The 27,076-nt window shown below is 45.8% G+C and overlaps 1 protein-coding gene and 1 pseudogene across 26 annotated transcripts in view; one reads left to right on the plus strand and one right to left on the minus strand.

Annotated features, from left to right (window-relative positions):
• The window catches only part of Kiaa1217 (KIAA1217 ortholog), a 744,735-nt gene that overhangs the window by 582,499 nt on the left and 135,160 nt on the right, over positions 1 to 27,076 (plus strand). For 13 of the 26 annotated variants that reach the window (XM_087207135.1, XM_087207125.1, XM_087207136.1 and 10 more), the window contains 2 exons: positions 13,912 to 13,992; positions 26,221 to 26,419. In XM_087207135.1, the coding sequence (XP_087063261.1) occupies positions 13,912 to 13,992; positions 26,221 to 26,419 (280 nt within the window). The remainder of the gene's footprint in view (positions 1 to 13,911; positions 13,993 to 26,220; positions 26,420 to 27,076) is intronic. The other 13 variants (XM_087207139.1, XM_087207140.1, XM_087207130.1 and 10 more) reach the window with 1 other exon arrangement.
• Positions 12,816 to 13,210, minus strand: LOC147829088 (programmed cell death protein 5 pseudogene; annotated as a pseudogene).

The raw sequence follows: 27,076 nt of genomic DNA on the forward strand, positions 1-27,076 counted from the left end.
TTTCTCCTGGAGATTATCGTCCGGAAATGACTTTTCTGGTGAAAAAGCATTGACTGTCCCCTGAGTAGAGGTTGCTGGCAAGTCTGTGTGCAATCGTGGTCGGCAGAAAGGAGATTGAAGCAGTAATGGAGAGCATGTGGACTCAGCGTGCACTGGGCCGGGAGCTGAGGACCAGGCTCTTTCAGGGGCCGAGGCCAAAAGGCGGGAAATGGAGAGCATGAAGAGAATCTCCGTCCAGGAGTGAAAGTCAGGTCCGAGAAAATGAGGTTAAACACGGGCCTGATGCCTGGCCCTCCTCACCCCTGGGTAAGAGAGTATAAATTGCTTTTCTTTTATCCCCTACTCCTCCAAATAATTGTCTTTAAAGAAAGCAAAGAAAATATTTTTGAGGTAACTCGTTAGCTTTTGGCTTGAGGCCTAGAAGCCTCTGAAGATGAAAGTCATTTTTATATGCTGGCCCCGAACAGTGAGACCCCGGAGCTGAGGGCCCGAGTTCTTCCCCGTCATGAAGCTTCAGCAGCCCCAGGGCAGTCCCAGTCAGGGAGGGAACGGACCCCGGAACAGTAATTTAGTGTGGCTTTTATCGCATGTCAAGATAATTTTTATTGTGTTCTAGCTCCAAGACGGTGCTGCAGATAACCTATCTTGCCTGTCTGCATTTTAACATGTCTTTATGTTGATTATCTCTTTTTTGATGTGTTTTCATGATCTATTCAGACTACCCAAGCCATAAAACAGAGCAATTATAAAAAACAAGAGCTCCCCTCAGAAAAAATCAAGGAGATTATGCTTCCTTTGTTTAATTTTTGACATCTTTAGGGGAACACAATATAAATATACTCTTGTCACCCATTAGTAGATGGCCTGAAACAGGGTCTGTGTACTTCTTTTGTGGTCAAGAAGCAAGCTCAGTTTTATGCTTGTCACCATTAGGCCAGGTGATAGAACCCCAGAAATTTCATAAAACACATTATTCCTAAAGTGGCCTCCTGCACTCACTGGAGCTGGCTGTGTGTACAGCAGGAAGCAGGGTACAGGCATAGTAGAGGTGGGGGGGGCGAACATAGCTGATAATGTCTTCATTGTAAGCATCGTTTTCATAGTTGATCATTCCTAATGGGCCGTTGTATTTCAACTGTCCCTGTTTGGAAGAGTGATATGTGTCTTGTAAATATATTTGTAGAATCTATTAAAAAATTCCTCACTGGATTCCTTTCTTCCCCTGTAAGAGTGGATTTTCTTTCCTGCTTGGGGCTTCATTCTTTTCTAGAGCTCCTGCCAGTCTCTATGACCATGCCTTTTACAGCCCATCCAAGGTCAGAGCCGAGCGGGGCTGCAGTTGGGCACTCAGCAGTGTGGGCCACGTGCTCTAGTCTCACCCTGTGGCTCCTGTAGAATGGGCAGGTTCCAGCCGTCAGGGGAAAGGGGGGCTCTGCCTGGAGAGCCAGGGAGGATACACAACTTTTCTCCCTTTCAGGTAGCGAGAGAACTCACGAAAGACAAGGAAGTAAGGACTCATGACTTTTAGCACCAGTTATTTTATTTCTAGACTCTGTTTCCTGGATCTTAGCAAATCCCCCTGGAAAGTAATTCTACTAAACTTATCAGCAATGAAGTCTACTTGGGCTGCTGTTATTTGCCTCCCACTTTTATAAGAGAGTCCACAGACCCTGCTTAGCTCACCGAGGAGGAGGTATGGATTTGAAGGCAGCAGGAAACAGGGACACTTAACTCCTCCCAAGTTTCTTCACCTCGGCTGCTCACAGGACTGAACCTGCCTGCCTGAGGCTGAGGGCCAGAACAAGAGTCACAGGTTGATGTCACACAACAAGGAGCCCACTAGAGACACCTGTCCCAAGCCAGGCTCACCTTCCGGATTACCCGCCCTCAAGGATCACTTACCTCGCTCGCTGGGCTGTTTTTCCTCACCCATCAGCAGATCTGCTGTCTGCCCCACCACAGGTGCCTTGCCAGACTGCCACACTGTTAGCACACCGGCTCCCCTGCGTTGGGAAAGAGCGAAAGATGAATTGAAACGCAGCTGGGTGTTAGGTTGCACTCACCACTGGTCTTCTCAGCTGACGGAAGAACTGCGGTATGAGTGGAAAGAGGATTCCCTTGAGATCAGCCACCCTCTAGGGAGAGGTTGGCGCCATCCAGCGTCTTCCTTCCTTCAAGTGTTCCCCGTAGAATCATCACGGGTCACATAACATTTTTGAATTTGCATGCAATTACTTGCAAGGTACGTATGTCTGCTTTAGGTATAGGCTTAGCATTGCCTTACCCTCTTCGGAAATGGGCACACTGATCTGCCTATGGTAGCACACTGTGGCCAGCCAGCACCACTCTGTTAAACAGTGTAATCCACTTGCGTGCCCACCCACCACCCAGCACCCTGTCTGTGTGAACTCTGCCCTCCGCTCTGCATTTAAGGCTCTTCTTTGCATTCCAAGGCCAGGCCTTATTGAGAAGTCAGTGTCAAGTAGGAATAGCTGGGGAATGGAGGTTATTCTTGCCAGGGTGAATTACTGTTCCCATGGACAAGGGAACTGCTGCTGTCTTTGGCTGATGGTACAAAAACGGAATTTATTAGCTTTGTAACGGAGGTGGGAGGTCACTGTGGACTTGGTAAATTAGGAGAGGAGCTTGGGGTGAAAAGGAGGAAGAGTTCCTGCCAGACATCTCTGGCTAGGACTTGAGTTACCATGGGACAAATAATCCGAAAAGCATGAGTGACTTTCTCAACTCCGCCTTAAACCCTTGTGCCCTGGAGCGTAAACCGAAGGAGGGAATGTGACTTTTTAAGGACTGGGGATGTTGGGTGGCAACTGCCCACCTCTTTGTGGGGTTCAGGGTTCCCCAGTGCACGAGGCAGAGCTGCAGGATGGAAAGAGTGTTGAGGCCTCCCCAAGAGCTCTAGAACAGCCCCAAGTGGCTGCACACCAGCCTCAGCCCTCATCCTCAGGAGGATGAGATGGGACATTCCTTCAGGATGTGTTCAGACATCCTGCTGGGATCACTCATGGCAATAACGTGCTCCCTCCCGCCCTGTACCCCAAAACTGCTGCCCTGCTTTTGTTTCAGAGGAGGGAAAGGGAAGCCACTTTGCCCGTGGTGTTTGCCTTCCAGCATTGTGGCCACTCATAGTCCTAAAGAGGAGGAGGAGGAGCAGCTCGGGCCAGGGCCCCAGACAGCAGCGCCTGTAGGTATCGGTGTTACCCCGATACCCACGTGGACCTTATCTGTGGCAAAGACCGTGTTTACAAGAGCACTGTGATTTCTTTGTGAGTGCTTTTCTTTCCCACTACGTTTACTCTGTTGTGTATTTTCAGCTTTATTCCCCCTTCTCCTGGGAGGGCACTTGGTAATCATGAAAGCCTTTTGAAAACCTTTGGATGGCACTGTGCCGTGCCCTGCTCCTCACTTGGGGGCTGCAGTCGTACCCCAGTTCCAAGGTTCCGTGTGGATGATGATAAACCAGGGTTATAACAGCTTTAAGATTGCAGAAGGCTCTTTTCTCTCCCTTGGATCCAAACTGCCCAGCTTTCCGTGCAAGGCCAGAGGCTGTTTGTGTACCCAGAATCTATGTTTTGAACTTTTTGCTCTTGACATTTTCAGGCAATTAGCAAAGTCTGTTTAGGTGGAATTGTTACGTGTGTACAGTCTATTTTAATTCATTGTGATTAGAGGGATAACCGTTACACTTCCGCAAGACGTTCTAGAATCCAGTCTTCTGATTGCAAAGAAAGCTTTACTTGTTTTATGAGTAAAGGATTTGACTGGATATTAAAAACAACAACTGGCCGGGATTTAGCTCAGTGGTACCGCGCCTGCCTCGCAAGTGAAAGGTCCTTAGTTCCATCCCCGGTACAAAAAAAATGACTTTAATAAGTTTTTACAGCAATTAATAAAAATGTCCTCAGAGGGTGGAAGACAACAGGAGAGAAGATAGGTAATAAAATAGAGAATTTTTGAGATTTGTTTAAACCTGATGTTTCACCCAGGATGCAAAATGTTGGCACGTCATAAAAATAGATGTGTACACAATGGTAACTGTGCTGTTTGTGGCAAGGGAAAGTGTATTTTATTTTGATCAAATAAATAATTCTGGAATAAAAAAAACCCGACAGCATTCACACAGATCGCAGAACGTATGTGTCCCACCCTATGACTTCCAAATCATGCTGTGGATATGTGGCTGTTTTATTTTTTTGGTTCAATCCTCAGATTATCTTCATAAAATGCAGTGTTATAAAATCATGATTTGTAACTGTGGCCTTCAGTGATGTTTATTAGATGATGACATTTGGTCATACAAAGCAGCAGTTGATGATGGTCCACTTTTCTTGTTCAGAAATAGCATCACTTCACTATTTGGTTGCTATTCGCGGTGAAATGCAATGTTCAAGAAAAGTATTTCTACAAGGATTTTTCTCACACTAAAGCTTTTTTAGCCTCATAGGATAATTTTCAACCACTGAAGTATACTTAGCTGTCTCTGGAAGTTCAGGCCAGGAGATAGGTGATGAGGCCAGAGTCCAGCCCTGACCTGGTCAGGTGATGCAGGTGAGGTGGCAGGTGAGCTGCTTGGGGTCAGGTGGCAGCTCCACAGGCGGGAGGGCATCAGGGCGTCAGGAGCGCAGATCTCACAGCCAGACTCAGCGAGGGTTCAGAAGCCACTATCTGCCACCATGGTGTCCACGGACTCATTATCTCAGTAAGGTTGGGCTGCTATAGCAGACACCACTGATGCAGTGGTGCATTGGAAATTCACCTCTCATGGTTCTGGAGGCTGGGAAGTCCAACATCAGCGTGCTAGCATTGCTCTCCTGAGGGTGCTCTTCCTAGTGTGTGGACGGCTGGCTGTCTTGCTGCACCCAGGCACTGGAGAGGGAATCTTCATTGTGTATTTACTGGGGCACTGATCCCATCATGAGGGCTCCACCCTCACAGACTGATTACCTCCTAAAGGCCCCACTTTCCGATACCCAAGCATCAGGTCTTGGGTGCAGGGCTTCAGCATCAGAGCTCGAGAGGCACAGGCATCGTGGACCAAGGCCACGTGCTGAAGGTCTTCCTGCAGGGAGCTGGGGTGGCCCTAGCAGCTCATCAGCCTAAGACATGTAGGAACTCCTTACATGCTCCCTCTTCATCACAGCACCACTGCCTGACTGTTGTCAGGGCTTTACAGCTCTGAAAATGATGTTTTCATCCAGTTGACGTCACTTTCCTTCTCGGTGACCTTGTGAAGTAGGTGGAATGACTGTTTCCGTTTTGCAGATGTAGAAAGTGAGGCTTAGTGGGTCGACGAGTCTAGTACTAAGTCTAATGTCAGGTTACAATTTTGCTCAAGTGAAGCGGCTCATATGTGCTGAGCCCAAGACTTGTCTTGGGTCTGTTGCCTTCAGGCTCTTCTTCACATGTTGTGTGACACTGGCCTTCTCCTCTGGGCCTCCGCTGATGCTGTGTGAGGGAGGTTTCTGGTGTAGCACAGATAGGGAGGTCATCTGTGCCTAGAGCAGCACAAAGCTAAGATTAGCCATAAAGGTTTCATCTGACTCTTCATCTGAATGCAAAAGGAAATCTGGGACGTGACAATGCCCAGGGTGGATGGAGTTCAAGGCAGGCTCTGGATTGCAGCCAGGTCTCCGATTCTCTGCCCAGTGCTCTGTAGACCCTGAGCCTCACCTCCCTCCTGCTACAGATGTCCCATTTGTACCAGTGCCATCCATCCTGGAAGCTTCCAGAGTAAGTGTGTGGAGCCAGCCCTCCATACTGGAGTAGAGGAAGATGAGATACTCAGAGGCACCCGGCTGGTTGCCTGAGCCTTGGGTATGTGTATGGGTGACTGCCTTTCAGCTTTCTTGCAAGCTGGTCAGGATCCTGAGACTCTAGGCTTTGGACCTGTCGCCCACGGAAAGAAGGGGATCAGAACCGCAGTCCTGGCTTTCGTTAAGTATGCCTACGTCTTATCTCGTCTCTCCTCCTGTGAAAATGTTACTGCTAGCCCTGGCTCTGGCTCAAAAGCCTGCTCCTAAAGCAAGGCCCCTGGGGTTGTGGCCCGGGTGAGTGTGAGCTCCCCCGGCAGCAGTGCCCCCAGGTGGCTGTCTAGAGTGTGGAATGCCTTACAAAGCCTGGGTGATAATGAGGGGAGATAGAAACCTGGGGTTTGGAAGCTCTTTTTTCCTCAGGGGGTTCTGAGTATTTTTGTTTAACTTTAGTGTGCCAGAAGGGGAGGGTTTGAGTGAAAATTGAAGAAAACTTTTGCCAAACAGAAATTCCGTATCAGTGGATATTTTGGACGGCCAAGAAGTGATCAAGCGTGTGGAGTCGGGTGGTAGATGAAATGCTCTTGGATGGAGCAAGATGGCTGAAAGTCAGTGCTAGCAAGCTGGGGTTGAGTCCCATGTGAATGTCGGGCTGGATCCGGGCCTCTGGACGTTGTTGGCTGCTAGGCTGAAGGCCCACTGCCCGGGGCATACATCTGAACCCTCAAATCAAGTGAGCTGCACAAAATCAAAACTCCCAAGGGTCAGTGCTTTCTTCCAGACTGTCATTCATTCTTTACTAGGCCTGAAGAATATCCCTGCCTCGTGAAGCTTACATTCTAGCCTGGAGGCGTGGGGAAGAACAAGTGAAATACATTGTATTCGTCAGCTGTGTGTCACCATAGTAAAACACCGTGAGAAGCTGCTTTAGGAGAAGAGGTTTATTTAGCTCAGTGTGGGAATTTCAACTGCGTCCGCTTAGTTCTGGTCTAAGCTCCATTGGACATGGTGGGAGCTCATGTTGGAGCAAGTGGTCTGCTCTTGAGCCAGGAGGTAGAGAGGACTAGGTAGGGCCAGTTTTTTGCTTTTACAACAGCCTTCTTGGAGAGCAACCAAGGAGTCCCAAAGAAACACTTTCCACAGAACCGCCTTCTGAGAGCACTGCCCAGCAGCCTAAGGACCTCTCACTGGGTCCCACCTTCCAAATGTTCCACCACCTCCCAGAAGTGCCAGCCAGAAGCCCAAGCCTTCTGTCACAGTGGACTCTTGGGTGACCCTGAAGCTGCACTCAACCCACAGCAGATGTAGTGAGGCAGGTGGTGTCTATGAAAGAACAAATATGTAGAATATTCCAGGAACTTCATCTCGATGTCTGCAGGCTGCACCTATTTGAGGGCAATTCTGAGATTATCTGTCAATATCAAGGAAGTGATCTGAGATAACTCTTCCCAGACATTTCACACGACACTGGGCAGGAACACTTCCCACTCAGCTCACTTCCATTCCTGTCTTTGTTAACAAGGAATATGGAGGCCTAGGAAAAAATCCTGAGGTCTGTTCCTAAGACAGCAGTCATCCTGTATAAATAGCCAGTGTGTTTCTTCGTCCTAGTGCCACCTTGCGTGTGCATGAGTCTATTAACTATTTCAAATTTCTCATGTATCTGTTCTAGTCTCATGCTCTGTGAGGTAGGAAGAGTGGATACTGCAATACAGAATCGGAAATGAATAACTGTGGTCAGTGTGACAGTATTAACCGTGGAGATGGCACAAGTCATCCACTCAGAGCAGTGGCCATGCGCAGTGGCGTGGGTATCATGAGGACTGTCTGGAAGCCCACTCTGTCTGTGGCATATTTACTTGGCAGTCTGGTTTTTGCAGGCAGTAGCAAGGTCACAGAAGTAAAAGTGTTGATATAGGAGAAATATAACTCCCGACGCATTAGATGTCAAATATGCCGACTTTGTGGTCTCACAACATCGAAGAATGACGTCACGGACCCAAGGTCAAAGTTAGGAAAGTTTTATTGGAAATAAAGGGGAGAAGAACAGCTCCTGAGTTTCCAGGAGGGGTCCTGAGGGGGTGGCCACTGAGGCCCTTTGTCAGGGGCAATTTCTACAGCCACGTGGGTCAAACTGCAATCAGCCTATAGCATTGCTCATATAGCTAACATTGATCCAATGGGGAAGCAAGTCATGTAGCAGGGATCTATGGAAAGAGGAAAGGCATTTGGGGGGAAGGGATGGGTCCGGATGCTCTGGTTGCCCACCTGGGTGACAGATGCTTATCTGGACTTGATGGACCAGCTGGCACTCATTACAGTGTGATCTCAAATTGCTGTTTATCCTTTAAGGAGTCACATAGATCTTGCCATTGCATCTTCATGTTGAGGCCTGGCCTTCTGGTGAGCCTCCAGCCAAAACTCTGATGTCTTTATTTTTTGTGCTGACTGTATATTAATTTCTCTCTAACTTAGCTGTCTGTAACTGTGTAACCTTTCACACCCACTGCTTTAAAATCCAGTACTGTACTAAATCACATGCAAAAGCATATGTGATAGATTTCATTTTTAAAAAATAAATCAGGCTTTTTGATTTGACTCCAGAGAGCAGGAGCACAGAGTGGTTGTTGAGAAGTCCCTTGGCTGTGTCCTGTCACAAGAGTGGGGTAGGTATCACACTTACCAGGCTCCTTCCTAGGAAGCCAGATACCTGTATGCTGTGCACTAATTTTAGCATTTGCCACAAGTTATGTCCTTTTGTACAACAGACTGTAACATAAACATTATCATTACTATTATCTCATGGATGAAGACACTGCAAGTGAACTTTCCCAGGTCCCACACCTACTTCTGTCTCTTCCCAAAAGTTATGTTCTCAGCCAGTGTCCTGTGTGCACTGTAGGATTAGTTAGGATTCCCAGGGTTTTTTAGGAAATCAGAAATTCTTAGGATTTCAGATTCATAGGACACATGTCCTGAACTTTTTCTTTTTCTATTTTTTTGTTAGAAGTTGCTGCCCGTCTGCTTGCCTTTTAGAATCTTTTAAGATTATTATTGTCTCAATGATAAATACAAATGTCAGCATGACTTAGTCTCACAAGGCTACACAATTTTATTCCATTCTTCCCATTTTAAACATTTTTAAAGGTTTTATATTATAATTGGGTTTCTCGATTGAGTTACTTTTTTTTTAACCCTAAGAGACCTGAAATTGCATGGATCCCCTAAGTTACTGAGAGGCTGTTTTTAGGTTGGAATTGCTGTAAGGCTGCTTCCCCAACATTTGCTCTTGTGTGCTTTAGTTCTGTATCACAGGGCCAAAATTGATCCTTCAATGGGAACTTGATTAAATCTGTCAGACTTGGAGAAATCAGCTCTCCGTTCTGTCACTGGCGATATTTGTGCAAGTACTGGTTACAGGCAGCCGGAGTAAGTTTGAAGGGGGATTCTGTGAGGCGAATTGAAGAGGCTGAAGGCTGCCCAGAGCAAGCGGTGGGGAGGGTGTCTTGTTCCCCTAGTCGGGATTCCAGCTGCTTCTTGCCTTGAGGCTTGGGGTGCCCAGGTTCAGGGCACCCCCTGGTGGTGCAAGGGACGCATCACACTGAGAAAACAAAAAAGTGGTAGCAAGCTTAATAAAGGGGCGAAGAGTTCAGGTATGATCTTATTGTTCTTCCCCTTGGTAAAACGCCCAAGTGAATAAAATCTTGTTTTCTCCTTTCATCTGTAACTATTTACATCATATTCAATGCTAAGTGTTTGGAGTAGAAACAAACCAGAAAAGCAAGCACAAATAATTTGATGACAAATCCTACATGACTTTTAAAAATACTCTCTTTTTATTTTTTATTACAACAGTGACACATATAGTCTGGAAAGAATAAAAAGAATCATTTACAATCCAATGACCTACACAGGATACCTCTATTATTATTTTGTGGGGTTTTTCTACTATTATTTTGATGTATTCTGCTATTTTTTTCTAGGTCTTTAGACTCATAGATCACACAAGTACACGTCCCTTTTTAAAAAAAAATCATTATTTTATCCACTTAATTACATACGTGAGCTTTCTTCTGTATTACAGAGGTGAGCCCTTCAGCATTGCTAGTGGTTGTTTGTTTAGTTGGTTTACAAACACCAGTGTTCACAAATTCAACACCATCCCTTCCTCCTTATGGATTACTGTCCTTATTTCCTTAGGGCCAATCGGTGCAAACAGAATGGCTGAATCAAAAGAACATAGAATTTTAAGGCTTTTGATATTTATTGTCTGTTCATTTGTTTTAAAAGCATTTTTCGATGATGCAGTTATAGGAAAAAAGGTTTCTTCAAATCCTATCATTTGCATTTTTAGTCTCTGTCAGGAATTGTGTGGTGTTTTACATGCCTCAGTCTCATTTAACCTTCCAACAACCTGTATCTGTTGTTATCCTTACATTGCATATGAGTAAAGTTGAGTTTGAGGAAACTCAGTAGTTATTATATGACTTCAAAAGTCAGGAGAGAATAGTTTTCTGAAATTTAATGAAAAATAGCATTTTGCATTCCTTGAGTCTTGAACTGAGTTGGAACTAATACTGAAAATTTTCCACTGGTAAATTAAAAAATAAGTATGTAGACAGTAAAAGAAGAGAGGAGGAAAAGAAAATATACTCCTATATCCTTTGATTAGAAACACGAGTAAGAATTAAGGGAAGTCTGGATAGGTCTTCCTGTGAAAAGGCACTGTGGTGGACATCAGTACCAGCTCTGCTGACTTATTCCACAGAGATGTTTTCAGAGTCTCATAATTTTTTTGTAAATGCATTTTATTTAACCTCAGTGCATCAGACTGATTAATTAGCCCTTATCTAGGCAGAAGTTGACTCTGGTAATGTCAGGATATCTCAAATCTCTGAACAAAACCAGAAGTAAACCTTTAAAGTTTAAACTTCTGAAATTTTAGCAATCTCTATGGTTCTTTGCAGTTTACCTTTCATAGTTGTTCACTAGAGATCTACATGTTACTTTTTCCACTTTTACCCTGTATTTTATTCTCTACATTGCAAGACAATATTCTTTGTTATTGAAAGCTCAGGAACAGCCACAGCAAAAGAAGAATAATAAAGATTGCTCATCGTTCACGCGCCAATAAATATTGTATGTGTGTTGTTCATTTTTGGTTCAACATTTGCCATTCCTTGGGCTCCTTCACACTGAGCATGTAGCTCACTAGTGCAACCCTTGCCTAGCAGGTGTAAGGCCCTAGTTTGGATTCCCAACACTAAAAACACCAAATTAAAAAAAAAAATTGAACCTTTTCCCCTTTCTTTCAAGGAAAATCTCAGGTACCACTCAACAGAATAGGAACATCTGTAGTTTCCTTTGCCATTTCTCTCCTTCTGTGATAAGTCATGGAATTTATTAAGCATCTTTGAAAAAGCAACAACCTTCTTTTCATTTTTATAACATTGTTGTTTTTGTCACCTCCGCTATGTCCTTGAGGTGGTGGATGGGTCTTATGCATTTCTCTGGTTAACGTTCCCTTAATTTTGATGCCATTTCTGTGTATTCCCTTAACTGCTTGTTATTGTTATAATTAATAATCATGGAGTTTATCAAAGACAGCTCCTTTCTCACCACTCTTAGGGTTTTAGGCACAATTTATTTTCTAGTCAAAGACGTAGATCAGGCTCCCAAGTTCATGTACTTCACATGGAAGAGTCCTGAAAAAGTCAGTTTTCTTTCTCTGATTTCTACTCTCGGGCTCGAAACCTCTTCCACACAGACCTAGCGGGACAAGTTTCCTCTTGGAGACCCGAGAGAGCCCTTCTGTGAGGATGGAGACTGAAATTCCTTTGGCATCTTGCAGGAAGGGCCTCCTGCCCTAATACCCGCATCCTTCCTTATTCTGCTAGCAGAGACTCTTCCAGCAAAGGCAAGAAGAGAAGGTACAACCAGTAGACTTGGAATTTGCTCCAGTGTTCGAGAGCTTTTGCTTCTCTCACCCATATTTTCTTACTTTCCGGTGATACTTACTTAGAACCCCTGCTTTATTTAGCAACTCCCCTTTCTGCAAGCATCCCCCTCTTGGATGCGAGTCCCCTAGCAGCGAGAGGCTGGGTCTCTGTCTCCTTCACCCTCGCCGATTCCGAGCTGTCCCCATGCGGGACTGTCTTTCCTGGCTCTCTGATCCCAAGTACCATCCCCTTGTGCAGGAAGCTGTGATGTTCGGTGCCCTTTGTCCTCTTGCCTATCCACAGCGGCTCTTCAAATCTGCCATCCTACCTCTGTCCCACACTTTATTTACCATGTACCTGCAGGCCTTTCTTATTTGCTTCCTTATTTACTTGCCTACATCAAGATCTTTCTTTCATAGCGGATAAAGCCTGCAAACTTGGGAGCAGAGACTATGTGCCCTAAGCAACCCTTACCTTTCCAGCACAAATATATTCACCTAGGAAGGAGCTTTTACGAGGTCAGTCTAGCTAGGGGTCCTAATGGTGTCACTTCTCTTTCCTCTTAAAGGTCCCACCTCCAGCTCTTTTACTGTTTTTACCCTGGGTAGACTATTTTAGTATATAGTTCTTGTCTGCAGACCTATCTTTTGGCTTTCTGGCTTTTAAGCATAGCCACCTTACTCAAAGGTTCTTTTTCTTTTTGTAATTTGTGTCTCATATGTGTGGGGCCAGGTTCTAAATAATATAAAGTAGTTCAAAAATAAATAACTTGGGTATACAGTATAGATAGATATAATATTATGTGTATAAGATGCAGATATGGATCCTGGATATTGTGTCGCTCAGTTGCAGTGGTATTTAGAGGCGGTGTGTGTGGACATATCTGAATGCCCTGTAATAATACAGAGCAAGGGTGCTGCTTTGGCAGAATCAGGGCGAGAAATTTTCCTTTTTTTTTTTTTTTTTTTGTGATTCTAGAACAACTTTATTTTGCATAACAAGTTTATTTTTTAAAGGCATACAGACAAAACAAAGTAAACATTTAAATAGATTTTAACTTCTGCCCTAAAACTGTTCCATTAAGTGTCAGTCTCTAAACATTTTTAGTTCAGTAATAGTTATCTTCATCAGTCCATTACTTTTCTTCTGTTGAATTTAACTGTTGTTTTCTTTTCTGTTTGTTGGCTTCCTTTTTCAAGGATTTCTGTTAAACCTTGTTCTGAGACCTTCCCACTTAGCTGTCCATACTTTGCCATCTGTATAAGGTAATTCTCTACTGCTTCCGTGTTTTCAGGCTTTACAAGTGCTAAGTTACTTAACCTGGCCCGGGCTGATTGATCCAGAACTTGCGCTAAGATACTGTTTCTCATTTCCGCTTCCCTGTGCTTGGCTTCCTGTTGTGCTGCATCATTAGGACCCCCGTGTTTCGCCTGCAGCTAGGCCAGCCTCTGCTTGCTCGGCCAGCCTCTGCTTCCTCAGCGCCTCCAGCTCCTCATCCGCCATAGCGCAACCGTCGTGGAGCAGCAGCAGTAGCTACTGTCCGGCCCACCCGGAACGATCTCAGATTTTCCTTTTTTAAGAAACAAAAAATATTTTCCTAGCTTTTTTTAAGTTAAGTTGTCTAAAAATTAGTCAAATCAAAGAGAAGTAAAATATTTAAGTACTAGCACAGCACCACCGTAAACTGAAGCCCGGGTTCAGATATTAGCATACAGGCTCTGGATTACATCGCTACCCTTCTCTCCCGAGCATACCCCACTGGGTGTGGCATCCTGCATGAGCAGGGTGGAGAGAGGGCACTATCCTCAAGGCCTGCTCTTATGGCTGGTGCCCCAGGGGCCAATGCCAATGAAGAGGCAGTCTTGGGTCTCACAAACACTGCATTTTGACTGGGGAAGGTGTTTCTCCTGGAGTGGGCAGCTCTGGGACCTGGGACAGCCTCAGGGACAAGGGTCAGCCTGACACTTTCAGATGATGGGAGGTGAAGCCAGATGCGTTTTGGAGAGAACTCAGCTGCTAGTTAGGACTTGCTTTCAGCCTTCCTTCTAAAGTAGAAGGCGGGAACTGCCACCTTTTTTTTCTTTCTTATGGAAGGAGGGGGAAACTCTACTGTATTTCTACTGGTCAGCCTATTCTTTATTTCTTCATGTTTCACCCCTTTTCTTTTCTTTTTTTTTTCTTTCTCTTTCTCTCCTGGTCCACAGGCTCTGAAGTGCATGCTGATATCCCTTCAGGCAGAACTTGACATGCAAAGGTACTTGATGAAAATTGAATCATCTCAGCGAGTTAGTACTCTACCTTTTCTTTTTCTGCATTGACTTGCACCTCGCCTTGTGCCTTTCAGCTCATTTGTGTGTGGCATTCTAATCCGTGGTGGTGACAAAACCAGATTGCCTGTTCTTTCCCATTTACCCTAAGCCTTGATTCAAAACTATCCCAAGCCAAGTGCCTGTAGCCTTGTGAAACATGTGCCTTTCTAAACAATGAGAGTTGGTATTAGAGTGAACACTAATTGCATGCTTGCTTTGAAATGTGTAATATACTTCCACAGATGGATTTGGGATCATCTGAACAACGGTCCTCTGAAACAGAGACCCCATGCTGGCCAGTAAGGCAGAACGCTGCATCCTTCTAGCATTCCAAAGCCTTGGGTCCAGATCATTTCACAGGCAGGCATTTTAATGATGATGATGATGATGGGAACAGACACATTTGCCTAGAACTTGCTGTGTGTCAGCACGCTTTTCAGAACACTGCACCAGTAACAACCTCTCACCACAGCAGTGGGGGTAGGCATCCAGTGATCCCCATTATAGATGAGGAAACTGGGGCACCAGAATATTAAGTAACTCGCCCAGGACCACACAGGTGATTATTGGCAGCACGGAGATTTGATTCTGGGCAGTCTGACCCCAGGAAATTGTCCGCTTAGGATTTGTTTGCCATAGACCTCAGGGCCATCTATCTTACGTTGAGTTGGCTTAGAATGTTAAACCTGGAGGGAATGGGAGAGTTCCCCGCCACTTGGCTGGATGGACACTGGGTCTCCGGCAGTTGACACTGGGCACACAGCCACCCATACCCCCTTGTCCCCAGAACCCGCACACTGGTGCCTCATGGTGATGCCCAAAACACTGTCCTTAGAAAGTGCCTCACTGTGTGTCCTTCCCTCCTGGTCACTCTTCAGTGACCATGCTGACCTCTTCACCTTCCCCTTTTAAATAATCAGTCTCTTTGGTTTTTATTTAGGTCAACGAGCTCCAGTTAAAGAGTTCCTGCCCAAATAAATAGACATAAAAGTTAAAGGTGGACTAGATCTACTACAGAGAGCCAATGTCATAGCTTACATCCTCCCAGTCCTGACAGGTGTTTGTCTTTCATGTTTCCATGAGCTCTTCCTTGCTTCCGTGTTTCTACAATCCAGGCAAAACAGAGGCATCTTTACATTTCCTTGCACATGTAGTACCCATGAAGTAGAAATGCGGGGAGGAGAGAGGATGCCAGGTACACCCTTCGACTTGGCTGCTTTTAGAGCAGAGCTTTGGTATTGCGGGATTTTCCCATCACAAATGGTACCGAATGTGGGCTGCCCTCCTGTGTGCCTTGTTGTTGGCTGGGAGGGGACCATGGGGCTGACTCCAGAGCCCGCGCATGCTCAGCATGTGCCAGAGCTTAGCTCCCCTCCCCCCAGCCCCTTCCCAGATCTCTTCTTCTGCTTGAAACAAATCCTCACTACTGATTTGTCTTTCTCTCCTTTTGTGTTTTTAACATATCGGCAAATAATTAAATACCCAAAAATGTCTTTCAAGTTTTGGAGTTTTGGGTTTTGAATTCTTTTGCTCTTTTTTGTGTTTGCATTTCTAGACAAGTTTCAACTGCAGTGGTGATTTTGGAGAGGCACAGGAGGATGGTTAAGCTTGGAAATTGAGAGGATTCGTTCTGTCCTGGAGTGAGCGAGTGGCTCAGAGACCTCTGTGGATGTCAAATTCTCTGTTTTGAAATTGGAAGTAATCCTTAGCCTGTCTCCCAGGACCAAAGGCAGCAGGGACACATAAAGTACTGGTGAGACCCTTCCTGTCTCATCCGGGTCCTGTCTGTATGGCATCGACCCGAGCAAGACAGGAGCTAAGCTGCCTGGAGCTACCCCCGTGAGAGGGGTGCCCTGTAGGGTAGCTAATGCTTTGCATCATTCGTAGGCCACAGATTGCTCTCTTGTGCACTTATTTTCAGTTATCCTCACCACAACTATATCCAGCAGGTATTGATTAGTTTATTTTATTTATTGATATACACTTTTTTTGGTAGTTCTGGGAGTGGAACCCAGGGTCTTACACATGCTAGGCAAGTGTTCTACCACTGAACTACCCCCCTACCCCTCTGATTATTTAATTAAAGTGAAAATTGAGGCTCAGAAAGGTTTCATGTGGAGTTGCAGCACCAGTATGAGTCATTGTTTGAATCTGTGTTCCATAAAATAACATGATAAGAACAGCAAGCCCTCTTGGGCTGGGGATTTAGCTCAGTGGTTCCAGCACCTGCCTCGCAAGTGCAAGGTCCCAAGTTCGATCCCTGGTACCAAAAAAAAAAAAAAAAAGAACAGCAAGCCCTCTCACCCTTAATCTTGTCTGCTCTCCACTTCTCTAAAGCCTGGTATTCTTTAACATAGCAGCATTAGAAGAACTTTTATAAAGTGTTTTTTCATTAGAAAACGATTTCTGTGCAGTGGGTCAGGTGGTGCTGGTGGTGTGTGTTTGTGTGTCCACAGTGTGACTTAGAGAATAATAGCAGACTCTGTTCCTGGGATGTGTGGAAAGGGTCCAGGCACAAGCGTGAAGACTTGGTGGCCTTGGACACCCACAGCAGCTCCTCTGGCCCAGCTCCCTTGGGCTTCCCCACTCTGGGCAGTGAGGACATCGTGAGATCTCCCAGGTCTCGCTGAGGTCCGGGCCCTTGCTATTGGGACGGCCTCACTGCTTCACAAAAATGCCACTGGACCATAGTGCACCACCCCTGGGCCTCAGAAGCTCGGAAGCAGAGGGTGTGGGGACACATTTGCTCAGAGGTGTGTACGGAGCACTCCGTGCTCCGCTGGCTGCATCTCGCCGGAGCTTTCAAAGCCTTAAGCAGGTCCCTTTACTCTCATCACTGTAATAGCAGCGAGCCCCACACAGACACCTTTTACCAGAAGCCTTTTAAAGCGAATGCCTGGCTCTGAATTCCAAAGGCATCTGGTGCCTTGCTCAGGCTGCAACCCAGGAAGACTTCAGAGCCAGGGCCTCTTGACCATTTTTCTTATTTCTAATGTACATATTAGTGGTTTCAGAAAGAATGGAAGGAAGGAATAAATTGATTGATTGTTTGATTCAGTAAAGAAACTCTAAGACAGATACACTAAAAATCAAAGGCAAAACCTCATCAAAAAAGGAAGCAAATTTACAAATAATCACTACCACATAAGCTTCCACATTAGATTTAGCTTCAGACTTTCTAATATATGCCATATTTTACATAATTTTCATTATAAGGCAAAGTAATACTTAACTCTTCAGGAGGCCAAGTTATTTTCCTCCTTTTAAATTCTACAGGAAACATTGCTTGCTTGTGACTTCATACGTGAGACACAGACTGACATCATGGGCAGCATCCACAAGCGAAGAGCAGTCTTCTTCACCTAGCCTTTTTTATTTTGTATCAGCAAAATAAAAGAGGAAAACACGGCACTAAATAATCGCATGAGTGAATGTCTGGAAGGGGTGGGATCTTAGTGAGATCCAGATGTGGAGCTCGCTGAGTAGCTGATGACGCAGCTTTGGGATTTGACGGAAGGATGCTAAATAGAGATGGTAGGAGCGAGGCCACATGTTCTTTAAATAGCCTGTGTCCAAGGCTGGCTTTGGGGAGGAGTCATACAGCAGCCCGTTTTAGGAGTCCTTCCAGAAGAGAGCTTCTGTCGTGTCACAGCTAAGTCACCAGGGTGGCAGGTGGGCATCTCATCCTGGAAGCTGGAAGCACTGGCCGGCCTTCTGAGCTGGCGAGGTGCAGGATCCACCTGCAGCGCAACAACAGACCTGGGCACCAACTCCAGGCAGAAGCAAACCCCTCTGAGAGGAACCGTGTCAGCTGTACAGGGCGAAGGGACTAAAAAGCAGAAAATGTTCAAGAAGTTTTAGATAAGAGCTAAAATTCCAAATTTACTTGGAGTCAAATTTTAGCAGCCTTATAATGAAGTTACTATAATGGTATTAGAACCGCAGGATGAGAAAATGTGTCTCTTTAACATGCAGAGTGTGATCTGCATATCCAAAATTGATCTAAAGGCTTAGGTGCTTCTTTCCTACCTGAAGCTTTTTGGAGTTAGAAGTCTTTGCAATTCTGGGTTCTTGGCACGTTCTACATGGCAAGAAAATGAGAATATTTCCTAGCCCGTGTTTTCCCTGTGTTTCCAGAACCACCTCTTAAGGACAAGTCCTTTCAGCTGACCCATCCTGCTGACTGCACCCCTTAGGCATGGGTGTGAACACCTCCAGGTCCCCGTAGATAGGAAACCTGGATCCTGAATATTTGTATCAGTCATCCCCTCCCCGATCTGTTACAATATCAGTAAGTATTCAGTAACTCTTTGATATACAAATGCAGTATATTCTCATTTTAGAGAATGAAGAAAGTATGTTACCCATAATACCACAATCAAGGGAAAGCCAGGGTCAGTATTTGGGTGTATTGCTTCCATATCCTAAATTATACAAAAATTCCTTAAAAACACCTTCAGTATGACTCCATAGTATTCCAGAGCATGAATATATTGTAACTATTAACCCTCTAAGTTGTTTCTAGATCTACGGATATATTAAAGGTGTAGTATGTACAGATCTGCTACGTGCCACTCATTTTTCCCAGTCAAATTAATGTGGCTTGCCTTCGGCAGTTACTGAGAATGAATTCATTCTCCACATCCTCAGGGAAAGCACTGTCCCCTCACGTGGGGTCAAAGAGGCCCTAGGGAGCTTGTCTCCTCCTAGCCAGTGAGGCTGGTTGGGCCTGGGCCTCCTGGGACTCGAGCAAATGGCTTCTGGTGCCCTGTTTGCCCTGGCCCCTGGGGTCAGCCCCTCTGAGCACGTCGAGAGTCCGTATCCCCACGTGGGCTCTTTGCACATGGCACCCTGTTCTCCCCAGTCCGCCACCAAAACTGCCACCCTCTTCTTTCCCCTGGAAAAGTCAACCACTTCCCTGCTCCTGGTGGATTAGTAACCTTCTTCTCCAGATTCACTTCCGACTGCCGTATGTTCAGAAGCCAGGTTAGGGCGAGGGTCTTCAAAACAGCCTCTGTAGCGGGAAGCCTCTGTTAACAGCACTTCCCCTGGGAGGCCTCGGGCACAAAGGCTTGTGGTCTGTCCAGGAGGTCTGGGGTAGGAGTAGAAGCTCCGTAATTCTTTGATTGTTTTTGACAATCATAAGAGCAAAGATAAATTAAGAGTAACTTAAAAGGTGAACCTAACACAGATTATACCCTATGGAGAGTGGGAGCGTATGTGGTGACCCTAAAGAGGAGGAAGCATTCTTTCCTGCTTAAGAGCCGTCCTCCTGGTCCTTTGCTGTTGTCTGAGGAGAGGACTGCCTGGTGAGGGCGGGCGGGCAGAGGGGTCCCTCTTGGCTCCTTCGTGAAGCGTCGGGGCTGCCTCTCTGCTCACACAGCTCCCTGCGGCTGGCTCCATGCGGGCCTCGGTGGACAGTGAGTGTTAGCATCCCGGCCTTTGCATCTTTTGCTGCTGATAATGAGCTAATGCACACAGTAGAGGAAAACACGGAAACAGAAGACACAGCTGTACTTTGCTCTGCTGCTGAATCGTCTGCTTTTTCTCCAGACCAAACATAGCTCTGTTTTCACAGGTGAAAATCATGAATAACGTCTGGGTACTCTTTGGGTGGGAGAAGGAGTAAAACATGGAAATGTTAGCCTTGAAGAAATAGGGTATAGATTGAGTTTATCAAGCATAATTCATCAGAGTAAATCCAAGAGAAAATGCTTCGCCTTTGTCCACATTGGGGAAGGGAAATGCTAATTTACAGAGTTTAAGGTAGGAGAATCTGTCACGCACAGTCGGAAGGCGGCATTCAAACTCAGGCTGAGCTTTTGTGTCCACCTCGTACTGAGGCCCACTGTTAGTACACCTGGCGTATGTCCACAGACTGCCAACGCGAAGCACCCAGAAATACACTTAAACACTCAATTTTATGAGTTTATTTCTTGCTCTTGATTAAAAGCAGGACCCTTTAGAGCTTGTGCCCAAGTTTTCTAATAAAAACTAAAGCTGATTTATTGTCCTCTCCCATCATTTCTCCGAGTGCCAGGACTGTAATAAAACCACAGCTCCTTCTTAGATTTATACTGCAGTCTCACTTCCTCTTGTCATCGTGCAGAACCTCGGCTGTCCCCAGACTGTTCCCGACCGACCCTTGCTGTGAGGATGGTGCTGGGAGAGGCCTGGCTCGACCTTTGTTTCCCTGGCCCTAAACCACAGCCCTCTGGGAAGTAGCAAGGAACCATGGGAGACCAAGGCCAGGCTCGCCTGGCTGTGGGGCCCAGGGCTCATCTGGGATGCAGGAGCCCGGCCTGGAGGGGAGGACATCAGCAGATGCTGCCGCCCAGGGTGCCTTGTGTGAGGACAGGAGGCTGAGTGGAAGCCAGGTGTGCTTTAAAGAGCTTTGTCTCCCTTATCCGCCCCCATCCCAAACTCAAAAACAGACTAGCAAGAGGGGGACGGCACTGTGGGCTGCAGAAAGGACTCGGTAACTAGTTCAGAAGCTTGGCCTCCGTAGTAACAGTCTGCGAAGTCTCCCTGATATTAGAGCATTGCCGAGCAGCCGTGGGACACAAAAGCTGAAGCCCGTGGGTGCCCCGTGGTTTATTAACCTAATGTTTTGCTCCTAGCAACTGGAAAGTTCTCCTCAACTGAAGTCAGAATTTCGGCTAGGTTGAGTTGAAAGTTTTACAAGCACAAAGAATGAGGTTCCCGCACGTGTCCGGGTTGTCGTGGTTAAGTTCACCGTGTCCCTTGAGTGCTGGGAATGAGTCGTCCTGAATACATTTGCATGTGGGAAACTTCATTATATTTCGGAATTCTCCGTGGCAAACTCGGCTCTCATTAGGATGAAGGAAAACTTCATCACTAAGGCAATGTTGATTTTTCTTTTCAAGACAGAATGTAATCTGAAGAAAAGTGAATGCCTTGGCTAACCAGGCACCCCGCTGTTCCTGACAATTAACATATTATGTAAAGCTATATTTCAGGTTCCTCTCCTGGACCTCAGCATTTCAGTTTCGAGTTTAAAGCCTCTGATAATGAGAACAAAAAAATACCATCAGTGACTCCAGCTCTAATTTTCTTTCCTCATCAGCTGTAGTCTTTTAAATCCAATAGCATTGCAAAAAATAAGAATAAATCGGCTCCGCTAGTAAAGCATAATGCATGTGGTGAACGTTTCAGCAAATATTTGTTCATGATGATGAAATGCAAGCGTGGCCGTTTTTTACAAGTTAATACCAGGCAGAAAACTAGATCTTAGCACTGCCTTGCTACCTATTTTTACAGAGCAGGTGCCATGGGGATATACTCTGTGGAAAATCTCAGTTCTGTGAGGGTGCCACGAGGGTTAAGAGAAAATAAGCCTGTATCCGTCACCTGGCACAGTGCAGCAAGGGCCCGATCTATATTTTCCCTCTTTTGCCCCTCAACACATGCTTCACCACTGAGCTACACCCCAGCCATGTTTTTTTTTTTTTTTCAATGCCTTTAACTTTGCAAAATAAAAGCATTCCTGGATTGTAACCATGCACCAATTATGTATATGTAAAACATTAATCCTTGAAATAGAAAATAATGGGAATTACTGCTCAGAGAGCTAAGCTTTCTTCATGGTTATTACTCAGATTATGAGCACCATAGCGGCCTGGAGAGAAGGAACAATTAGAGTTGGTGGGTGTCCCCGATAGCTCCTCTGCATGCACACAGTCATCGCAAATTAAGGTAGGGACAAAGGTGAACTAATTGGGGGACTTAGTTGACAAGGCCTCACAGTGGTCTGGAAACAAAGTGGCAAGCCTAGAAGCTGCTCCGTGTCCTAGGGCTGGCTCATTAAAGTCGGCACGTCTGTCACCTCCATGTCCCTACACAGATCTGCTTTATCTGTTCACCTCCCTCGTCCACTTTAGACCAGCCTGAAGTGACCTCACTTCTGCATCTGTCTGAGTCAGTGTTTCCAGGGGAAAGAATTTGGTTGGTCCCGCTGAGATCAGGGGTAACTGCGTGGTCTAATCAGCAGAAACCATAGATTTCATTCACCATTCAGCTCAGGGCAGCCAATCAGCACCTCCCTTGCCTGAGTTCTGTCTCCTCTGCCCACTGCTCTTTTTTAAAATTTTTACTTTTATTTATATGTGTTCGCAGTACACAGTGATACATTCATGTCAGGCGTTATTCCCCCAAGCCCCTTCCATATCACAGTGACACACCCCTTAGCTCTTGTCCAGCTGTTATGGATAATAGTACTGGGCATGTGTGCTGCATGTTGTCTATCCACTCCTCTGACAGTGAACATGTATGTAGGGTGATCAAAAGCTATGGTGAATATTTAACTTTTAAAAATGATTTATTACAGTAAAAGACATCCCTGTGAGTTCTTTTCAAAGTCCTCCTGTTTGCTCTGGACACACTTATCCCATCACCCTTGCCTCTTTCCAGAGCAGTTCTGGAAGTCCTCTTGCGTGTCTTTGCTTGACTGTCCCAGCATCCTGAATTGATTCAAAATGTTTACAGCAACTTCTGTCAAATAAAAACATTACAGTGTGTTCTCATCCACCTGATTGACCTGAACTGACATTGTCTGCCTCCTGGCTCTTCCCCAAAGTCAAAGTGACCATGAACGGTCAACATTTTGAATCAATTCTGGCAGTGACCAAGGAAGCGAAGACAGTGCAAGTGAAGATGCTCATGGAAGAGGACTTCCGGAACTGCTTCAGAAAGTGCAGGAATGATGGGTTAAGTGTGTTCCGAGAGAGAGAGGGAGAACATTAACCTTATTTCAGAGTGAACACTTATCATACACCTTAAGTACCTTACAAGCCCAAGAACCATGCGTAGTACTTGTCACCCCCAGTGCCTGGCATTGTGCTGCATCCAGTGTTCCGTTCCCAACACTTTTTGCCTTTTTTCTCACTGTGTCAGATCACAGGCTATCTGACCCTAACACCAGCCGTTTCCATTGTCTTTGCCCTGAACTAGATGATGTCTCAGCAAGCTGGCCTCAGAAGGAGGGTACCATGTGTGAGGAGATTGCTAATATGCCGTGATAGTTTTCAGTGAGAAACTGAAAGACATAAAAAGCAAGGGGAGTGTCCATTTGGAACTGAAGAGCTATGCAGGAAGTCAGGGGAAAACAGATTAGCCCTGTATTTCTATTTTTATACTTACCTACCACCATGATGACCCTGAACAAGAAACAGAGATTTGGTTTTTATTTTCTTCAAGGATTATTGCCTTTTGCAATGGAAAATGACAAGTCATCAAATGTAATGTGCCTGCCATAGGCTTCAAAGTTGACCGAGAACATCAGATATAGCAAATGGAGCCATACTGCTTAAAGGAATATGATTTCTTGACCGTCTTCTAAACTAAATACGTCTCATTTTTTTAAAGTTAGGAATGGGAACATCTTAACTAGATATTCTGCTGAGCATAGTAAGTAGGAAGCTACTTCATTGAAGACCGCATGAATTTATCTAAATTTTGGTGAGCTAAGCAGGGATTTAGGGATGATTTTCCTAGTCAAATAATAGTTGTTATTAAAGAGTGCCAAAGCCAGATCCCCATAATGGAAACAGACTTTATGAAAAATAAACCTGGGAATAAACTACTTTGGAAACTTACACAGAAAAATTAACCAAAAGAGATAATTTGCCTATTAATGGGTGTCCTTTCTGGCCATAATCTTGGCTTGTAATCTGATTGGCTGAGTTTCCCGTGGAACATCCAGGCATCTCCCCAAAGCCACATCCCTTAAGGACACAGAAAGGAAAGAAATGACTTGATTCCCGTTTCCCTTAATGGGCAGGTCCTAAGAGGTGTCCCAAGGTGTGGGCATGCAAGCAGTGAAACAGTGCTGCTGCAGAGAGGGGTCTCTGTACTTCTATCAAGAAAGAGGGGAAGAAACTGATCATCCCATCCTCAGAGAGGTCTCCTGGAGTATGAGGCATACTTGTGGCATCCTTCAAAAGAGCAGAAGCCAAGCCAAAGCCTCAAGGCTTTGCTATAGAATTTTCAGGGTCTCCTGTACAAAAAATGGTTAAGAATTTCAAGTCGGCCACACCAGAACATGAAACCGAGCACAAACCTTTCGGAGAGCAGAGCCCTGAGTGACTGCACTGCTTGTGCCCCTGGAAGTTGGCCCTGTAAGCGTTCAGCTTCAAACTGCACTTAGCTTCAAACTGCACGGGCAGCCTTGGGAAGGATGAAAGGAAGTTAAAGAATGCAGCTGACAGACAAACCCAGCCAGCTCCTGGGAACTGCCAGCATCCTAACAGAAGCCCACTAGCACCTTGGACGTCCCAGTAAGAGAAAGCTCAGCTGCCTGGTTACTTCAGATCTGCTAGCCTCGAAGGAGGTGCTGGAATCATGGACCGCAAGTCAGGGGTGGGTCATGGGAGAAGGGGAAGCTCAGGTGATGTAGTCATGTGGCAAAATCCCAGTTTTCCTAGCATCCTTTCTCCGCCCTTCTACATGTATCACCACACAGTAGCCAGAGCAGTTCTCTAAAATATGAATCAGGCCCTGCCTGTCCCTCACCCCTTTCCCGTCTAAATACCTCAGTGGTGCTCTGTTGCCTCGGAGTGAAGTTGAGAGGCGGAGGGGTCGGGCGCTCAGGGTGGTGTGGCCGTAGGCTGAAGCTGGGAGTTCACACCACAGTCCCAAGGCTGTGGGCCATCTCGCCTTTGCCCCCCTGAACCCCCAGTGTCCCTACTTGTCTCTGCCCTGGGGACTTCCCTACAGCCCCACCGGGATGCCCTCCTCTCTATCCCTACCCTCTGGACTGCAGCCTCCCCCAGCTGCCCCTTCCTGGAGGTCGGAGTGAATGTGCTCCTCTGACTCTGCCCTGCACAGCCCCACCCTCCATCCACCCCCACCACAGCTCTAACTCGCCTTTAATGTGTGTCTCCTTGCCCAAGGACAGATAGCACCAGGGCCCAGGGCGGGTCCTGCCTGTCCCCGTACCTAGCATAGTGCCCTGACACAGCAGGGGACTGCACGAATGGGTGGATAAAGCACACAATTCATGGTCTCCCCCTTCAGGTGTACATTGCCTTCTATTATTTGTTCCACATACATCTCACCGGTTTAGAAACTCTTTGATGTTAGCCAACGCATCAGTTCTTCCAAATCTTTCTCAGGGTTCACCCTGTATGTAGTTCATGTCAAATAATATTATTGACTAACAGATTAGAAGGACTTCACACACTCAGCTACTGCCATCACTGCATAGATAACTGGGAGGAAAATTCAATTAGGTATCCTGTGAATAGGTTAAGTTATTACAGATGCTTTTGTTGATTAGCAAGGTAATATCCAAAGCAGATGTAATCTCAAAGGATTTCTGCCTCAAAAATATTCAGCAGTGACGTAAACATTTCCCTTCAACATCTTAGTTTACTGATTTTGGAAACAGTCTGATCTAAGACTTAGAAAGACTGGTTGCATTCAGTTTACTCTGGTGTGAGTACACAGTCCATGTTGGCTGTAGAGAAATGTGCACAATCCCATCTGTTGTGATAACAACTGTGAGAATTTGTCTGGCAGAAGCAATTGATTTGCCATCATTCTTTCCCGAGATGTGTGCTAGTCCTCAGCTCCCTGCTTGAAATGGCATTCGTAAGGTAGATGTTCAGAATTATGGCTTGTGATTAGATGTTCCCCCAAAGCCTCCTGTTTTTGCAGAGGCGTTGCATCTAGAGTGTGTGATTGACTCGTGGTGGGGTGGATTAAGGGTGTGAGTGCTACCTGCCCTGAATAGTCTGAATGGATAACAGGGGCTGGAAGACCCTGTTAGGGTCTCTCTTTGCTTTTGGTGTCTTCCGTTGCCAAGAACTGCTGCCCCTCTGCTACTCTGCCTTGGAGCCGGCTGGTTATGGACTGAAACTTCTACGCCCTGTGAGCCAAACAAACCGCTCCCCTTTGAACTTTGGTGTGTCGGGTATTTTGTCTCAGCAACAAGAGAAAAGTAACTAACACTTTCTGTGATTAAAAAAAGAGATCTTAACAGAATACTCGGGGATAATTTTTTTCCAGTCATTTCCACAGCTGATACTTCCCCACTGGGTCTTTGTGTTCCCCCTTCACTCTCCTGATGGAATTTTCCCCCCTCATTGTATTATTTTTTTTCAGATCGGCAGAGAGGACATTGAAAATATTTTCAGCATAATGAATAATTCTGTTTTCCCGCTTTCTTTAAAATATCCTTTGCAGACAAGAAGCCCCAAACTGTCTCACAGTCCTCAGCCTCCCACCTCGGGTGACCTGGCGGAGCACTTGTCGGAGACATCTGGGGACTCTCTGGAAGCCATGTCTGAGGGTGAAGTGCCGAGCCCTTTCTCCAGAGGCAGCCGCACTCGAGCAAGCCTTCCGGTGGTGAGGTCGGCCAACCAGACAAAGGAGAGATCTCTGGGTAAGCTGCAGGAGGCGGGCTCCGCTGCCTGACTACAAGTGTGTACGTTTGCACTTCTGAACACATACCCTGCGTTAAAATACTAATTTGATCTTTTTTTTTTAACAATCACATAAGGAAGCATTTATTTGGGGTTTAACATGAAATCATACAAATAAAATTTGTGTAAACACAAATCCACACTGAGTCATAACACATAGCAAAGGACAAAGTAAAAACAAAGAAAACTAATTGGCAACTATATACATGATTTGATCTTGATTTGTAAAAACACTAATCCCAAGGAACTTCATTGATTTGGTATTGGGTTAGTCAGCATTGCATTGCTGTAACAAACCACCTGAAATGACAACTTAAATGGAAGAAAGCTTTGTGGTGAGTCGGGGTTCCCTTGGGCCTGTGGTGAGACAGAATGCCACGGTGGGAGTACATAGTGCAGCAAACATGACTGAGGGGCAGAGAGAAAGAGGAAGGGACCGGAGCCCCGACGTCCCCTTTAAGGGTACAGCCCTAAAGATGAACTTCTGCCTACTATAGATCGCCTCCTAGAGGTTCTAGTGCCTCCCCACATCGCCACTGGCTGGTGAGCAGCCCTCTAGCATGTTGGCTTTGGGGGGACATTTGAGATCCATACCACAGCAAATATCAGGCTTTGAG

The sequence above is a fragment of the Heterocephalus glaber genome, unplaced genomic scaffold, assembly GCF_053883595.1.
Source record: "Heterocephalus glaber isolate CG9 unplaced genomic scaffold, H.glaber_assembly_v1.0 deba00000768, whole genome shotgun sequence".
Taxonomy (NCBI): Eukaryota; Metazoa; Chordata; class Mammalia; order Rodentia; family Bathyergidae; genus Heterocephalus; species Heterocephalus glaber.